The sequence below is a fragment of the Panicum virgatum genome, chromosome 4K (assembly GCF_016808335.1).
Source record: "Panicum virgatum strain AP13 chromosome 4K, P.virgatum_v5, whole genome shotgun sequence".
Taxonomy (NCBI): domain Eukaryota; kingdom Viridiplantae; phylum Streptophyta; class Magnoliopsida; order Poales; family Poaceae; genus Panicum; species Panicum virgatum.
This window is the reverse complement of record NC_053139.1, coordinates 16708934-16723660: the sequence shown is the minus strand read 5'-3', so window position 1 is coordinate 16723660 and position 14727 is coordinate 16708934. Positions and strand designations below refer to the sequence as shown.

Below are 14727 nucleotides of genomic sequence, written 5' to 3'. Positions count from 1 at the left end.
CATTCTAAAAAATATTATCATGAAAGGTCTTAAAAATTGAAAAAACATGATAAACCAAGGAATGGAGCATGTCAATGGTACAACAAGACTAGTATATTCGGCATGTTGCTACAAGTAAAAGTGTGTCTCCACATGAACTCGGCGTTATACAGGAGACATGGTTGTGGCTGATTGTTTGTTACATCTTTAAAAGACCTAAAACGGGGGGATTTTTGCGCCCCCCCATCAGCCGGGAAATCCTAGCCGTCGGATTGTACATGGATGGCTTGGATTATTTAGAAGGCTCGGCAATTTTATAAAAAAAAACCCAAACTTCATCAAAATTAATATATAGTCCAGCCACACTCAGTTAATTTTATAAAAACCCCCCTTGAACTTTGTAGAAATAACATTTGCTCAAGCCACCTCACAGAAATTTTACAGCAACCCCCTCAAGCTTTATAGAAATACAATTTGAGCCACGTCATACGAAATTTCTCGGCCGTCGGACCGCACATGGATGGCTCGGATTATCCATGAGGCTCCCCAATTTTATTAAAAACCCCTTGAACTTTATTAAACTTAATATGTAGTTTAGACCATAGTCAGTTAATTTTATAGAAACCCCCTTGAGCTTCGCTGAAATAGTATTTGCTCAAGCCACCTCTCAAACAGTTTTACGGCAACCCCCTCGAGCTTCATATAAATACATTTTTAATCCAACCAACTCTCAGGCAGTTTTATGAAAACCACCGCTAACTTTGAACGAATGCTAGCAAGGCTGCCAATTTTACAAAATTCCCCCAAACTTTATCAAAATTAAACTATAGTCCAACCACTCCTCTGACAATTTACTGAAACCCCTCCGACCTTTTCATAAATACCATTTATTCAAGCCACCTCTCCGGCAATTTTACGACAGCTCTCTCGGTTTAGCCACCTCTCAGGTAATTTTATGACAACCAACCCGCAATCCATGCATTCTTTACAAACCCAAGCTCTATAACAATTAACCCACGCTCCACAGACATTTATGAAAAAAAATAAACTTCCTAAAAATGTACCCACAGCCCGAAACTTTGCAGACTAGCCCCCCCAGATTAACCCCTCCGAGCTTTTCATAAATACCATTTATTCAAGCCACCTCTCCGGCAATTTTACGACAGCTCTCTCGGTCTAGCCACCTCTCAGGTAATTTTATGACAACCAACCCGCAATCCATGCATTCTTTACAAACCCAAGCTTTATAACAATTAACCCACGCTCCACAGACATTTATGAAAAAAATAAACTTCCTAAAAATGTACCCACAGCCCGAAACTTTGCAGACTAGCCCCCCAGATTCATGATGATCAACCCACGGCCCCTGCATTCTAACTAAATAATAGTACCCTAAAGTTTCTATAAATTAATCTATAGCCTAAAATTTTGCAGAAAACATGCCCAGCCTTCGTACCAATCACTAGGCTACATGTCATGGCGCGGCAATGCCGCGCCAATCTTTCTAGTGTCATTGCGAAAAGGGTTATTATCTGACTCCATAATTTAAAGTCTATATGTGTCCAGAGTTTTTTTAAAGAAAGTCAAAGTGCTATGATAAAGGAATTCATGTGATAAGTAAACTTTTGCACTTTCTCGAGTCGAAGCTCAAAGTAGTGAGCTACATTTCATTTTATGATTCCCTGAAATGTCTAGACAAACATATGAATGCATTTATGTTAATAATGGTTGCATGTCGAATATGATCCAAATCTATGGATGTCTTTCATTTACCTATATATTATTCTTCTTTATCTATTTTTAACTATATTTGTTCATCCCTTAGTCACTCTTGTCCTCCCAAGCAGTTTGGCTGCATGACGATCGTAACCACTTGTATCGTTATTCGAATTCCTTATGTTTTCTTCGTGAATACTCCCTTAAAAATCATAGCTCACTCAGGTCTAGGAGTAGTGACATATATATACTCATAGATTTCACTATTGTCACTTAAGATCATTGGTTTTTTCTCACACCCAACGCATAAGTTCTACAGTAGTAAATGACTGTGATATCAGTAGTAATAACCATTGTCCAGTATCTTGGATTTATCCCATATTGTCGCTCATATACCATCCTTGTATGTCCACAATTGATGTACGATGAAGTGTATCTGCCAATTAGTAAAATATTTTTCAGCTTAAACCTTATTTCTTTACAAGCAAGATTATATAATCTAATTTATAGGTTATAGGTGATGGGTTACATAATCTGGATTATTACATGGTTTTAAATAGCGGGCTATGACAAATAGCAGCGTATTTTTTTTAAAGGCTAAGAGGCTATAGCGGAGACTATAGCAGGCTATGGCAAATAGCAGTTTACTACTAAATCATAAAAAATATAAGTAATAGATGCACAAAAACATAATAATTAGCAAATTTTATAAACATAACTATATTTCTAGAGCCACGGGAACATTACTTAAGTTGACAATACAATAAAATTCATACAATCAAATATTCAGTTGTCCAAAAGACCAAAACAATAGCACTGAGATAAAGATAAGGCTATAGCGGCGCTAAAGCTACGCCATTTAGCGCAGTTATAGCTCAATTTAGCGTACATAGTTGTCATAGCGGCACAAATACAAATAGCGTAGCGGGAACCCTCTAAAAAGGCTATAGCGGAGCTATAGCCGGTTATTTAAAACCATAATTATTATAGATTTGAAAGAAATAATCTTGAGATGTTTGGCAATACGGAGTATAAATTATTTGATGTCTAGATTACTATAATCTAAAATAAGCATGTTTTAAACAGCTTATGGATTATTATAATTTATAAGAATTTATAAGAGGTGTAGAATAAGCTGGAGTGTTTGTTTCCTTGTTAGATTATTTTTAGATCTAAACTGAATTATATAATTTCACAGGTAAACAAACAGCACTGGAGGGTTGGAATACCGATTAAAGCTAGGCAAGAAAGGAAAGCAGCTTTGATCGAGGCTCGGAGCATTTCTTTTCCGCTTGGCAGAAACGGTGGGCCCAGCTTTCAGTCACCGCGTAGAAATTTCCCCTTTCCATCCGCCGGCCGGCCTACGAGCGGACACCTCTCTCGTCTCCCCGACCTCCGGAAGTGAATCCGCCGCTCCCTCGCCGCCGGCGACGAAACCGCAGGTGAGATCCCCAACATCACCACCACCACCACTGTTACCGCTCCCGTAACCCTAGATGGCAACCCCCTGCACCCTTCCCTGCCTCCAGCTTGCCTCGTCCTCGAAATGTAGAAACCCTAGCCACCATAGCCTGCCATACTCCGGCTCGATTGTACGGGCTAAGAATTCTCCGCCCCTATCTTGCAGGCGCGGGAAGAACCGCGAATGGAGGGTGCGGTGACGGAGAATGCGGAGGCGCCCGTGGGCGCGGCTGCCCCGGAAACGGCTGTCCACGCGGATCCGCGCGGGGAGGGTGGCGCGGTGGTGGAGGACTCGGCGGCGCCCACGGCGGCGATAGAGGAAACTTCTGACGCGGATCAGATTATCGAGGATGCAGGCCCGGAGGACGGGAGGCACGGGTAAGTGACGCGGATTTATGGGGCAGCAATTCATCTGTATTTGCAGTCTTTCATGATTATTAGGAACTGATACCTAGATTTGCATACGTGGAGTGTTATAATTTATAAGGATACCTGTGTGATGCGACTGATGTTACCAAAGACGAATTCATTCTACAAGTGTTCTTTTGTGCATTTTCTCTATGAGAAGAATGCTCTTTAGAAGCAAAATCTGGTAAGGATGTAAAAGCAAATTGCCCCAAATGTGATAAAATTACAAAAAACTCATGAGTGATCAGAAAAGGCATCCCTTCGTCGTGATTAAGTCAAAGCACTTGCTTGGTCTGGTTCACTGTCCATAAAAATGGACAAATGCACATTATTTGTTTTGTGCCATGATATGCAGTGGCTATTTATTGGTTCACTGTCCATAAAAATGGACAAATGCACATTATTAGCTTGAATCCAAATATTAAATTTCAGCAGACCTTTTCAGGCCTTTTAGCGTCATGTTATAGCTCCATCTTTACATCAGATGCTTCTTTGTGAAAACCGAAATACCAAGCATGAAAACACCTTCTCTTTTCTCGTTCTTGAGATGTATTTGGTCAAGTTTATTTTGCTATATTATGTAATATTGTGGGTTAAAAGTTCTTGATGTCACTATGAGCCAAGTATTTTTTATGTCATCGCGTTAGTAAAAGTAGTCCTTCCACTAAAAGATCGGTTGCTTGCAATATATCAATATATCACTGTGTCCAAAATGAATACGCAGCCGTTCATTACTCAACATATTTTCAGAACTAACCTGTTCATATGACATACCAAATATTCACCAAAGTTTCACATGGACTTATGGGTGAGCAGAATACCTGAAACCCTCGAACCCGAAAACCGAGCCCGAAAAACCTGAACCTTAATTCAGGTTCCAACCTATGGTACCCGAAATTATTACAAGTAATTCGGGTATCAGGCCACGGTACCCGAACTACTCGAACAGCAGTCCAGCCCAAGTATTTTTGTTCAGCCCAGCCCACCAAACCTCCTTTACCTTGCATTCTTTCCATTAGCAACATGACAAGGCCCACCAGCCCATAATGCTTCCCACGGCCACCATCCCACCACTGCCACTAACCCTATCCGTGCCACCCGGCCACCCCAGCCCCCACGCCACAACGAATCGGGGGCGGCGTCGAGGACTGGAGGCTGTGGCGCCGAGGACGGGATGGGCAGCGAGCGGCGGCGCCGAGGACCGGAGGCGGCGCGGGGCGTCCAGGCGTTGAGGATGAGCGGGGCATCCGCGCCGAAGGCGGCGTAGGGCATCCAGTGCTGGAGGAGGTGGTGTGGGCCACTGTCGCCACCGGGGTGAGGCAGCCAATGGGGCTCTGCTCGCCGGCCGCCGCTCCCTCGGCTCCCACGCCCTATTGCTCGCTCGTTGCTTGGCAAGTTGAAATCGGGCAGTTCGGGTAAATCCGAACCCGAATTTTCGGGTACCCAAAATGTCGGGTTTTCAATATTTCGGGTAACGATTTTCAAAACCCGAAATTTCAAAAACCCGAAAAAACTGACCCGAAATTTTCAGGTTACCCGAATGCCCACCCATACATGGACTCATAACTGTTCAGGAATTCGCAGCACATCCATCTTGACTGTAGGAAAGAATAATGGATGTATTCCTCCAAACCCTAGAAGGGTGGGATATATAGTTCCTATACATGAGCCTCTATACATGGGCTCAATATACACCAACACCCCCCGCAGTCTGAACTACCGGCGCAGCGGTGTTCAAGACTGGACAACAAGAAAGCCAACACCCCTTGCAGTCTGAACTACCGTCGCAGCGGTGTTCAAGAATGGACAAAAAAAAGTACAAAGGGCAAATACCCCCCAGCCACAACTAGCCACCTGCTACGTTGAGGCTGGAGCGAAACTCCGAGAAGGTCGAGGAGGGTAGTCCCTTGGTGAAGATGTCGGCAAACTGGGAGGTGGTCGGGACATGGAGTACCCGAACATCGCCGATGGCGACTCTGTCGCGCACGAAGTATAGGTCGATCTCCACATGCTTCGTCCGCTGATGCTGAACGGGGTTGGTGGAGAGATACACGGCGCTGACGTTGTCGCAGTAGACGAGCGTGCTCTTGGCGAGCGGGCTGTGGAGCTCCGCCAAGAGCTGTCATAGCCAGGACGCCTCCGCCACGCCGTTAGCGATAGCACGGTACTCCGCCTCGGCACTGGAGCGGGAGACAACCGGCTGCCGCTTGGACGACCAGGAGACAGGTTGCCGCCCAGAAAGACGGCGTAGCCGGAAGTGGAGCGGCGGGTGTCCAGGTAGCCAGCCCAGTCAGCGTCGGTGTAGACCACCAGCTCAGAGGTGGGAGAGTGGTGAAGAACCAAGCCGAAGCCAACAGTGCCACAGACATATAAGAGGAGACGCTTCAGTGCAGCAAGGTGAGACTCCCGGGGATCATGCATGTGAAGACAGACCTGCTGAACGGAATAGGTGAGATCCGGACGGGTAAAGTCAGGTACTGCAAGTCACCGGCAAGGCTCCGGTAGGCAGTAGGATCAGCCACGGGATCACCCAGATCAGCAGACAGTTTCGCCTGAGTATCGACAGGAGTGGAGCATGGCTTGCAATCAGTCATCCCAGCCCGCTCCAGAATGTCGAGTGCATACTGCCGCTGGTGAAGGGACAGGCCAGACGGGCGAGTCTCAACAGTAACGCCCAAGAAGTGAAGCTGACCAAGATCCTTCATAGCAAACTCCTATTGCAGAGAGGAGATGACGCGCTCAAGCAACCACTGACTGGAGGCGGTGAGCACAATATCATCAACATAGAGCAGCAGGTAGCCAGTCTCATCCCCACGGCGGTAGATGAACAGGGAAGTGTCAGCCTTGACCTCGGTGAATCCCAAAGTCAGCAAGAACGTGGCGAACCGAGAGTACCAAGCCCAAGGAGCCTGCTTCAGACCATAGAGTGACTTGTTGAGCCGGCAAACTATATCCGGACGACTCGAGTCCACAAATCCCGCTGGCTGTGAGCAGTACAATGTCTCTGACAGAGTGCCGTGAAGAAAGGCATTCTTCACATCCAGCTGGTGCCCTGGCCAGGAGCGAGAGAGTGCGAGCGAGAGGACTGTGCGCACAGTAGCAGGCTTCACCACTGGACTGAAGGTCTCATCATAGTCCACACTAGGCCGCTGAGTGAAACCCTGGAGAACCCAGCGAGCCTTGTAGCGCTCCAGTGTGCCATCAGCCCGACGCTTCTGCGTTCAGATCCACTTGCTGGTGACCACATTGCAACCAGACGGACGCGGCACGAGGTCCCACGTCTGGTTGGCAAGAAGAGCCGCGTACTCCTCTTCCATCGCGCGACACCAATGAGGATCCGTCAGGGCGTCGCGGACAGAGGAGGGTACCGGAGAGACCCGCGGCTCTCCCTCGGAGGCGGAGAGAGTCGCGGCCTGAGACGCCATCCGCCGAGTCACCATGGGATGGATGTGCCGAGGATCCCGATGGATGACTGGTGGGTGGTACACCGCCGGCTCGACTCGAGAGCGAGTCGGCGGAGGCGACGGCAGCTCCGGTGTAGAAGGCGGTGGCGATGGCTCCGGTGTAGGCGCCGCAGGAACCTCCGGAGCCGGTGTCGGTGCTGAACGACGTCGGTACACCTGCCTCGGCTGAGCGTACCGCGGCGGCGCCGGCGCCGGCGCCGAGCGACGCTGGTACACCTGTACCGGCTGAGCGTATCGCGCAGGTGCAGGGAGAGGCACCGGGGCCGCGCGTGGCGCAGCAGGAGACACCGGTTCCCCGCGCAGCCCGACCAGAGATCCGGGGGCCGTGTGTGGCTCGACCGCAGGCACCGGGGCCGTGCGTGGCGCAGCAGGGATCACCGGAAGCGGCGTCGATGTGCCGGGAGAACCTGCAGGGAAAGGACAGACAGGAAAAGGTGGTTGAACCACCGGGTCAGTCGGAAACAGAGACTCCAGCTCGGGGTCAGGAGAAGGTGTGGAGTAGGGGAAATCCGACTTGTCAAAGACGACGTGTCAGGAGATCAGGAATCGGCGAGAGGTGAGGTCAAAGCATCGGTACCTATTGTGGTCAGAGGAGTACCCAAAGAACACACGAGTCGAGCGGGGCGCCATCTTGTGAGAAGCGGTGGCGGAGGTGTTAGTGTAACACGCACATCCGAAGACCCGAAGGTGGTCGTAGCGAGGAGGGGTACCGAAAAGAGCGTGGTGTGGAGTGGGAGCAGGAGAAGCGCGGGCGCAGAGATGCCTGGATCAGAAGGGTGCGCACGACGTCGTTCGTCGTGCGAATTATCCGCTCAGCCTTGCTGTTTTGAGGAGAGGTATACGGACAAGACATACGCAGCTGAACACCCCGAGAGAGGAAGAAGGAACGGGAGGTGGAGTTATCGAACTCACGCCCGTTGTCACACTGGACGGCCTTAATGGTGAGGCCGAACTGAGTGGACACCCAGGCAAAGAAGTGGAGGAGGGTGGGGAAGGGCTCAGACTTTGCGCGCAAAGGAGAAGTATAAGAGTAGTGTGAGAAATCATCGACAACCACCAGATAGTATCTATAGCCAGAAAGGCTAAGAACAGGAGAAGTCCACAGATCACAGTGAACAAGATCAAAGGCATGCGTCGCCTGAGAAGAAGAAGAAAAAGTGAGTCGAACATGACGACCAAGCTGGCACGCATGGCAGAGGGCTTAGCAGGAGCCCTAGTACCAGGAACATCGGTACTACGACTGAGCTGAGCTAGAACGTCGCTGCCAGGGTGACCAAGACGGCGGTGCCAGGTGGTGGAAGACGGCGTCGCGGCAAAAGCGGCAGACGAAGAAGAAGGCGAAAGTGGTGCAGTGGAAGACGGAAGGCGAAGGGTGTAAAGGGGCCCCGTGCTGTCACACCGGGGGAGCGGATGTCGGGAGGCCGAATCCTTTACAGTGAGGCCAGAAGAGTTAAATTCGATGGAACAAGAATTGTTAGCAGTAAACTGACGAATGGAAAGAAGGTTATGAACCATCCGAGGAGCAACAAGGACATTGGGAAGACGAAAAGAACAAGGAGCAGAACCCACGGCGGTGACAGGAAGACAAGACCCATCACCAACCATGATGGAAGAAGGACAAGAGGGGGTGTGGGGGTCGGACAGAAGAGAATACCGGCATCTGGGGTGGTGTGAAAGGAGGCACCTGAGTCGGCGATCCACTCGGTGCTGACCGGCGGCGTCAGCCCCATGGCGCTGAAGGACTACGCCAGTGCGGCCTGGTATCACCCCCCGACCAGGTCGGCTGTTGGCTGGACTGAGCGGGCGGGGTCCAGAACGGCGCGACCGCGGGCGGCATACCGAACGCAGGCCACGCGGGCGCGGGCGCAGGCACGCGCGCCATGGCCAGTGCGGCCGTCGCAAGCGCGGGCGCGTGCACGGGAAGTCTGGCAGCAGGGGCGGCGCCAGGGGCCCCGGGTAAGGCTGATCTGGCGGCCGGGGAGGCAGCCTGCGCGGCGGCGAGGGAGGCAGCAGCCCGCGCGGGGTCCCTGGGCACGACGGCCTGCGCGGCGTGCGTGGCGGCGAGGGAGGCGGCGGCCCGCGCGGCGGGCGCGACGGCGGCCTGCGCGATGTGCGTGGCGGAGAGGGAGGCGGCCGCCCGCGCGGCCTGCGCGATGGGCGCGACGGCCAGGGAGGCGGCGGCCCGCGCGGCCTGCGCCCGCGCGACGGCCTGGACGAGCTTGGCCTCGAGGTCCCGCAGCACCTCCTGCGCGCGCTCATACGCGGTAGCAGGGGCAGCGCCGGGGGCCACGAGAGGCGCCAGGGCGGCGGCGAGGGCGTCGTTGGCCGTAGGAGCTCCGGCGACGAGGGGCCGCGAGCCCGCCGCGAGGGCCGCGGCGACGCAAGGAGCGCCCGCGGGGGGCATGCCCAGCCCGCGGTAGGGAGGAAGAGCGCCCGCGCCGGGGGCACACGCGCCCACGGGAAGGGCCCTGGCGCCGACGGCAGCACGGGCTGCAGCTGCAGCGGCCGCAAGGGCGATGGCAGGCTGCAGGGCGGCGGCTGCACCTCCCGGCGCGGGCCCCTGCTGCTGCGCCTGCGGGGCGGCCTGCAGGGCGGCGGCTACACCTCCCGCGCCCGCGGCGGCGGGATCCGGCGCCGGCCTGGGCCAGGCAGGGGCGGCGGGATCCGGCGGCTGCCTGGTCCAAGCAGCAGCGGCAGCCGGAACAGGGGAGGAGAGGGAAGGATGGGGAGGGAGGGAGGAAGGGGAGAGGAGGGGCGGCGCCGGGATGGGCGGCGCCGGCGGCCGGCCATGGCTGCCGGCGGCGGCGGCGGCGGCTGGTGTTGGGAGGAGGGATGAGAGAAAAATCTAGGCTGATACCATGTAGGAAAGAATAATGGATGTATTCCTCCAAACCCTAGAAGGGTGGGATATATAGTTCCTCTAGATGGGCCTCTATACATGGGCTCAATATACCCAACATTGACCATTGTTCTTGTTTCCTTCACGTTTAAAATTGCATCTTTTTGATACATTGGTTAAAAAATGTATTGAATACTGTATGACAGCATAAATGTAGTGATGGTTTAATTCTCCAATTTTTTCCACATTGAACTATAAAATTTCCAGTTTTGCTATGCCAGCTCACTGAATTTTTATTTACCTTTTTATTTTTGTTTCTGAGCTTTGCTGCAATGAATTTCATTTCAGGGAGACAGTGACAAATGTAGATGTCAGTCCTGAGGAAATGAGAAGCATCATTGAAGTCATAGCTGAGACAGGAAAATTCTGGTACAAACTTATCTCATACCGCTTTGTGCTTATGATTCTTGGATGAATCATATATTCACATTTCTAACTAAGTTTAAAGTCACATTGTGAGTGACTCCATCTTTTTGTAACAAGATATGTAGTATTTTTCCTCATTTAAACTGACGGTACATGTGTTTTTTGATCTTTGAGTAGAATCTGCTGTAATATTTTAATATGTAACATTTGAAAGAAGTTTTCAGTTGACTTCAAGCTTAGGTTAAGGTTCCTTGTATTTAGTTTTAAAGACATAGGTGCTGCATGCAGAACATTGGGACAAATAGTTGGAGTCGCACATTTACGCTCAGATTAATTTCTTTGCAGGCATGACTGGGATTTCCTCAAGAGCTTACTGTCTCTCCAATTGAAGCAGGTATGTGTATTGGGTATGTTGGATGTTATGATCGTATAGTGCATGTTTATCATCTAAACTGGTATTCATGATGTGAGGTCTTGGATGAATATTCTGAGGCTCAAATGGTGAGCCAAGATGATGTACAGCAACAGAGGTCTTTTTCAGGGGAGACATACTCTGAGCTTGTTAGCCGACTTAGTGATGGTACGGTCTTTAGTCTCTATAATTAATTTTCACCATAAAGTTCAAGTCAGTATCTGGTTGATGTAAAGGCATATGCATTTCCGGATATTTTTCAAGCTGGAATAGTTCCTTTGCTGACTACAATACCAAATTCATTTTGCTTTCCACTTTGAGCTTTATAGTTGTGCGTCCATTTAGCTTATTTGGCTGCAAAGAACTTGAAGCATTGAAATAGTACTCTTTCATGACAACGAAAGCTAGACATTAGTTACTAACCTGGATTGATGTTTTATGATTTGCTGGATAAAAGATTCACCGCTCATTGTTGGAAAAAGAATTTGTTCTTGAAGCTGTTGGTTTTGTGCCGCTTGCAATGTTGCTAACTCATAGTTGAAAAATGGTATTTTTATATTTATATGATATAACTATTGTACTCCTCTGTTCCTTCACTTCTGCCAAACACTTACATTGAGAGCAGCATTCAGTGGATCCTTGACTTGCTTTTAGCATTGCAATTTTCAAAAGGGTTCAGAACTTTGGGTAATATATATATATATATATATTCGACAAACTAGGCACTTGGAAGCTGCTGGTGGGTTTCCATTGCTGCTCTTACAAGATCTACTTGTGCATCAACTGGTTTGATCAGGAGAGATGGCTACTTAGTGGAATATTTGCAATAGCTATTCTTTGAAGTCTTTGCATATATGTGATTGTTTGTTGAATTATCTTGCAGCCCTCTGCAGGTTTGAAGAGGGCCCTCCATTCACACTGCAAAGGCTTTGTGAGGTGAGACTTTTACCATACTGTTTACTTCAAAAAAAAACTGTCCTAATGATTTATTATTAGTGATGCAATTCTTAACAATAAACTCACTTTATTTCATTTATACCATGCATTCATCCTATTCTGTAGCAAAGGTCTTACACTACTTTTCGATTGACAGATTTTGTTGAATCCAAAAGGAACTTATACAAAATTGTCAAAGCTTGCTTTGGCCTTGGAGAAGGTTTGTTAGCTAAGCTTACACTGCCATCTAGAGAATATAAATACACTTGGTTCTTGCTATGTTATCATGTAAAGTTTGAATTTTCCCTATTGATCTGAAGTGCAAGTTCCTGCACTGGTTGGTTTCCCACCTGAAGTCAAAGGGCGTGTTTGGAGAACTAGCTCTTGGCTATTTGGGCTAGAGCTATTTTGCCCAAGCAAATAGCAAATAGCCCTCCAATGAAATAGTCCTTCACATGTTTGGATCCAAAGGCTATTTGTCCTTTAATGCACTTTCCCAATCATTTGGCTGCCACTTTTTCAAGAGAGAGTGAGAGAATCAGTGGGGCCCACCCGAAATAGCCCAAATAATCACCCCTTGGGTGGGATAGTTTTTTGAGGTGGGCTATTTGCAAATAGCCAAGAACTAGCCCTCATGTTTGGAAAGTTTGGGCTATTTTGGGCTAAAAATGGGTGGGCTAGAAATAATCCCTGGCATTCAAACATGCCCAAAGTATCATACCTCAGCTGAGGGATAATTCCTTAAACAACGGGCATATTTGGATCCCAGGGATTATTTGTAGCCCACCCCTTTTTAGCCTAAAATAGCTCAAACTTCCCAAACATGAGGGCTAGTTCTTGGCTATTTGCAAATAGCCCACCTCAAAAAACTATCCCACCCAAGGGGTGATTATTTGGGCTATTTTGAGTGGACCCCACTTATTCTCTCACTCTCTCTCTCTTGGAAAAGTAGCACCCAAATGATTGAAAAAGTACTTTATGAGCCAAATAGCCTTTGGATCCAAACATGTGAAGGGATATTTCATTGGAGGGCTATTTGCTTGAGCTAAATAGCTTCTCCAAACATGCCCAACATCGAGTGCACCTTGATAACAAATACCTCACTGAGTTTTTACATGTGCCAGTATGCTTCAGATCTGCTGTAAAGCAAGAAAATTGAAATTGGATTTCTCATTTGTGGACGCCGAGTTGATGCATATCTGTTAACAATCCTTTTCGTTCATTATATTTGTGTCCGGATAGCCAAATGCTTTCATGATAGTTATTATTGATCTTTTTATTCGCTCTGAACCATTCAGTACCAATTCTTGCCTCTTGTTTGGATAGCCAGATGCTTTCGTGATAGTTATTATTGATCTTTTTATTTTTATTCGCTCTGAACCATTCATTACCAATTCTTGCCTCTTGTTTGTAGAATCTCCTAGTCACATCTACAATAGCCAAGTCCACCGACCCATATCCAGCTGCTCATGGGCCACCAAGTTCGGATTGCACACAAATTACAGATAATTCTGGCCCTGTTGATGAAGAGCCTGAGAGCACACCTGAGCATACTACAGCAGTACCAAATGGAACGGAGCATTTAGCAGGAGATGGTGATGAAGAGATGGCTGATGCAGAAGCTGAGGAAGTGTCTGGTAGCCGCGATGTAGAGATGCAGGAGGACAAGCCTGATCAGGTTGAAAATGTTAGCTCCAATGCTAACCCTGCTGCCGCAGCTGACACTGAAGCAGCTAATGTCAGTGAACCCTTATCAGAGCCACAAAGCTGAGTTTGAGCTTGCATGACAAGAAAGCAATGGAACCAAGTTCCACTGCAGCTGCCATTTGGCAATCCACCTGTTGCTCACTAACTCCTGGGATTCAGTCTGGTTGGATAACCAAAATGAAAGGTGGATTCAAGTTTACTGGGTTTAGATGATTATACTATTGATGTAAGCTGTAGTGGGCATTGTATAAGCATGTAGATCTTGATATGCCCAAATCAGTTTACATTCTTTTAGTAGATGTCTTGTTCTAAATAGCCATGGTACATTTTCATCAATTTTACCATGGGTGCTATGATGCACCATCCAGGCTAGAAGTATGTTCTGGTTTACCTTTTGGGGTTGGCAATATCCATGATGTATCCAATGGATATCTGGCTTCACTTATTGCATCTTCAATATAGTGAACCTATGTTAATTTGCGATGACCTCTGATGCCTTCATCAACAGCGAAGATTTTGCTTACGAATTACCCCATGCCTGCACTGTGCATAAGAAGCTACGTGGTTGACTGCTGATGTGCCGCTAGATTATTGATGGTGCTAGATTTATGTTCATCTTTTTTACCCTGTAAGGCTGTAAGAATTTTACTTTGCTTGGAAGGACTGGTCTGAATTCGCCTTTGCTTGAAAAGACTGGTTTTAGTGTCTGTGGTTTTCCTGTTTGTCTTCCTTATCACGGTGAATAGCCAAGCGGATTAACTTCCATCCTCCATTAGTTCCGTTCACCGCAGTTAATATCATAATGATGTTGTTCACAAGTGCACGCCAAGGTTATCTATCTGTGCTTCCTGCTCCATATACAACGGTGGGGACTAATGGTCAAATGTACCTATGATGTGACTCAATGGTTCATGTTGCAATCAAATGATGATGCAAACTCCTGCGTTTGTGTTGGTTTTGGATTGGTTCTTTGGTGGGTTGTTGGGCGACAATTTAGCGGCTTTAACTTGGGGATAACGACACTAAAATGACCTGCTGACCACCTAGCCAAACATCTCAAGATGTTCAACACTTTTTTATGTGAGTACATTGTCTTTGGATATGGCACCTGCCGGGTCCATTTGTGCGCTTTCCAGCCGAGTCAAGGCTGTTGTGCTTGTATGATACTTTTAAGGTAGTTAACCTGCTGCTGTTGAACTGAGGTGGTCCTTAAGTTTAGTTTGATGTCATTGTTATTAGGTTATTATGTTATGTGGAACAAAGTATTGCTGACGGTCATATGCTGTTTTTATAAGTTGTTGCCGAATTTTTTTTCTCTTGAAGGTTGACTTTAACCATGGTAAATTACCACTCAGTGTCAGAGCTTGGCACCAGCCAGC

At 48.2% G+C, this 14727-nt stretch overlaps 1 protein-coding gene across 1 annotated transcript; it reads left to right on the top strand.

Moving 5' to 3' along the window:
• The first annotated feature begins 2982 nt into the window (after positions 1–2982).
• LOC120703324 (serine/threonine-protein phosphatase 4 regulatory subunit 2-like) lies at positions 2983–13836 on the top strand. The gene is made up of 8 exons (XM_039987358.1): positions 2983–3137; positions 3323–3534; positions 10216–10296; positions 10639–10687; positions 10765–10873; positions 11589–11641; positions 11799–11861; positions 13056–13836. Exons 2-8 carry the CDS (start codon positions 3341–3343, stop codon positions 13410–13412), a joined length of 906 nt encoding a protein of 301 aa, XP_039843292.1. The 5' UTR covers positions 2983–3137; positions 3323–3340; the 3' UTR covers positions 13413–13836.
• The last annotated feature ends 891 nt before the right edge of the window (positions 13837–14727 follow it).

Excerpts from the sequence above, each read along its gene's own strand:
- LOC120703324 (XM_039987358.1), top strand. The coding sequence starts at position 3,341 with ATGGAGGGTGCGGTGACGGAGAATGCGGAGGCGCCCGTGGGCGCGGCT. Across the intron at positions 10,297-10,638 it reads GCTGAGACAGGAAAATTCTG|GCATGACTGGGATTTCCTCA; the intron begins GTACAAACTTAT and ends ATTTCTTTGCAG. Across the intron at positions 10,874-11,588 it reads TGTTAGCCGACTTAGTGATG|CCCTCTGCAGGTTTGAAGAG; the intron begins GTACGGTCTTTA and ends ATTATCTTGCAG.